A 2,912-nucleotide genomic window follows, 5' to 3' on the forward strand; every position below is an offset into this window, starting at 1 on the left:
GGTCTGTCTAAAAATTCCATGGATCACTTTAAAGCGAGAGTGTCGTGACTGATGACCCAGTGAGTGTATTTCCCCCCCGAGGCTTCTCATGCAATAAATTCACGTTCCAGTGTGTGTAGCATTGAGCGCCGCTAGGATGTGTTTAAAATCTATGCCGGGAAGATCAGAGGATCATCACACACCTATGGCTATTGCACATTTAAATATGAATGATTTATATTGTATATATGTATAGAGATGGCAAACTTTTCTTTTTCATTTTGATCTTAAAGTTTGTGAAACACTTGTAATTGTATTGAAAGGTGCTCTATAAATGAAGGTTTACCTACTTACTGCTATTATTACAATAAAAAAAATGTACTAACTAAAAGGAAAGGCATAAAAAAAAAAAAAAAAAGAAAGACAAAACTTGTTGTTTTCACACTTTCTGTCGCGACTGTTCCTCTCTGTGGAGTCAGTACCTCTGCTCAAGTTGTTGCACGAATGATTTCCCATAAAACCACCAAAGTACAGCCAAATGTTCCGGCTTATTCCTAAAAATACTTGTCTAAAACAAGCTATTCCCAAAACGCTACGAATGCCCAAAAGACATAATTTCTTGCGCTGGGGACATTCCTTACCTCTCTGAGACGCTGTACACAACGAGTCTTATGAAGGAAGCCCCGTCACTCGACCAAACAGTAGGTCCCGGAACAGCGTCTGTAAGATCTCTCCCTGAGCCTCAGAGGTCTCGTCAGCCCAGTGAGACTGTGCTGTGAAGGCTCTGGCCTCTGCCCCCGCGCTCTGCTTTAGGTACCCAGGTTTGACCTTGAACCTGACCACCCGAGGGGGGCTGGTTGGTTTCAACAAAAGGCGTTGCCCAGATGGACCTGTCACCACATGCCACCTGGGAATGTAGCACCCACTCAACGACTGCAGAACCTCATAAAAACATTCTGTTCCCCCCCCCCACCCCTTGGCAAGGCCCACCCAGGCCACCGTACGTACCAGAGACCATTTGAGGATATCTGGAATTAGCTACTGGTTCTCTCAGCTTTCTTCATTCCTGCGGGGTAACAAGATAAAGTGATCCACCGCGCTGAATACTAATACATAAACGCTAAATGTGGAATTAGGCAACTGGCAACATTATATAACGGTGACGAACAAGTTCTGACAAGGCAGTGTTGTTTAATAAAGAAAAAATGATAAGTCACAGAAACTTGTTATGACCCCCGACAGTTGGAATGAGCCGGAACGATCCTTTATTTTTCATCCTTTGTTTGACTTCCGAAAAATCAACATGGGGGGAGGGGGGAGGGTGGGGGACTACCAAGTTGAACTATGACAGATTTCAGCCAGGCGTCTCTTTGCTGTTGTCAGACAGAAGGCGCTCACACAAAAGGGCTCCTGTCACATGCGCCGGCGCACCATGGGACGACGAGAGAGAAAGGGCCGTTACGTAACGCCGCTCGACTTTTTGCTTTGTCAACAAATGGCAGAGCGAGAGAGGAGAGAAGCTATCCAGCCCGGTGTGTGGATCCCACCATGCAGCTCCAAACATGGCTCGAAAGGGCTGCTTCAGAGCTCCAGCTTATCCCTCTCATTGAGAAGACCCACCACCCCCACCCCCCACAGCACCCTACCCCCACCCCCACCCACCTCTCCCTTCCATAAACAGCCTCCATGCACGCAGACACAGGCATCAGGCATCTACGCATTCCTCGACACGACTATCTGAAGTTCCCTTTAAACGCCGGCAACGTAAAAGGGAAAATGTATGTGACTTTTCACACCGCAGTCATTATTACGGGCTAAAAGCCGGGCTTTTTACACACGTCCATGCGGCGCTCTGAACCCACGTCGAGACGAGTGTTGTGTCTGAACGGATGCAAATGTCAGCGAGGAACAAAGGAATGCGATTCTATTTTAGAGCAGGGGTTCTCGACCCGGGGGTCGCAAGGGGGTCATGAAAAGGGTTATACCAATACATTATTGTATATTTTGAACATATGAATGTGTGAAACTATAGGCTACTTATATTCACCACGGGATAACGCGCAAACGTATTCATGATAAAATGGATTCTTTTTTGCATCTTGGACAGAAGATAGTTACTGTCAAATGACCATAGTATTGTATCCATAGCAGTGGCGGCTGCTGACCAAATTTTTTGGTGAAGCAAAAATTCTATTTTTAAAACATCCCCCACTGTGTCAGTGGACACAGAAGAAAACATATTAACATTAGGTGACAGTGCACCTGACCAGACACAGATGCAAAAAATTACATATTCGGTGATGGCGCACCTGACCAGATGAAAACATATTAGGTGAAGGTGACAAGGAAAAGGAAAGATGAAATTACCTACCTGGGTTCCATCCTAGAGGCAAATCTTTCCTGTGACAAAATGGCATCCAATGTAATAAAACTAAGTCAACCAACAAACTAGATTCTTGTACCGGATCTCCTCTCTGGTAAACAAGAATACCTTGAAGACTCTAACAGGAGCACTCATTCAAGGGTACTACGACTATGCTTGCACTAGGCTTGGGCGGTATGACGGTATTACGGTATACCGGGGTATTTAGAGATACCGACGGGTATTGAAAATCAATACCGTCAAAATCACAGTTGTGTTTCAGTTTCTATTTACACTGAAACGGAGTTTCGACGGGGACTGCATTGGTTGTAGTGCACACACACAGCACGGCCAGCAGAGGGCAGGGGAGGCGGTCCGTATTTCCCGCACAGAGCTGAGCTGAGCAAGATGGCGGATTGGCTATTGTGAGTCACGTGAGGAGAACACAGAGGTGCGTCACACTAACCTGTATGCATTTCCTCTATCTCTGAGCAGACTGCTAAAGCTTAAGCAATAATAATAATACGTTACCATTGAACGATGAAGCGTCGAAGTTAACCACCGTCACTCC

At 45.9% G+C, this 2,912-nt stretch overlaps 1 protein-coding gene across 1 annotated transcript in view; it reads right to left on the reverse strand.

Annotated features, from left to right (window-relative positions):
- Positions 1-648: 648 nt before the first annotated feature.
- pik3ap1 (phosphoinositide-3-kinase adaptor protein 1) overlaps positions 649-2,912 on the reverse strand; it is a gene marked incomplete at both ends in the record, with an annotated part of 102,915 nt that continues 100,651 nt past the window's right edge. The window contains one exon of the mRNA XM_084321863.1: positions 649-886. Within this exon, the coding sequence (XP_084177989.1) occupies positions 649-886 (238 nt within the window). The remainder of the gene's footprint in view (positions 887-2,912) is intronic.

The sequence above is a fragment of the Notolepis coatsorum genome, assembly GCF_963971535.1.
Source record: "Notolepis coatsorum genome assembly, chromosome: 9".
NCBI classification, from domain to species: Eukaryota; Metazoa; Chordata; class Actinopteri; order Aulopiformes; family Paralepididae; genus Notolepis; species Notolepis coatsorum.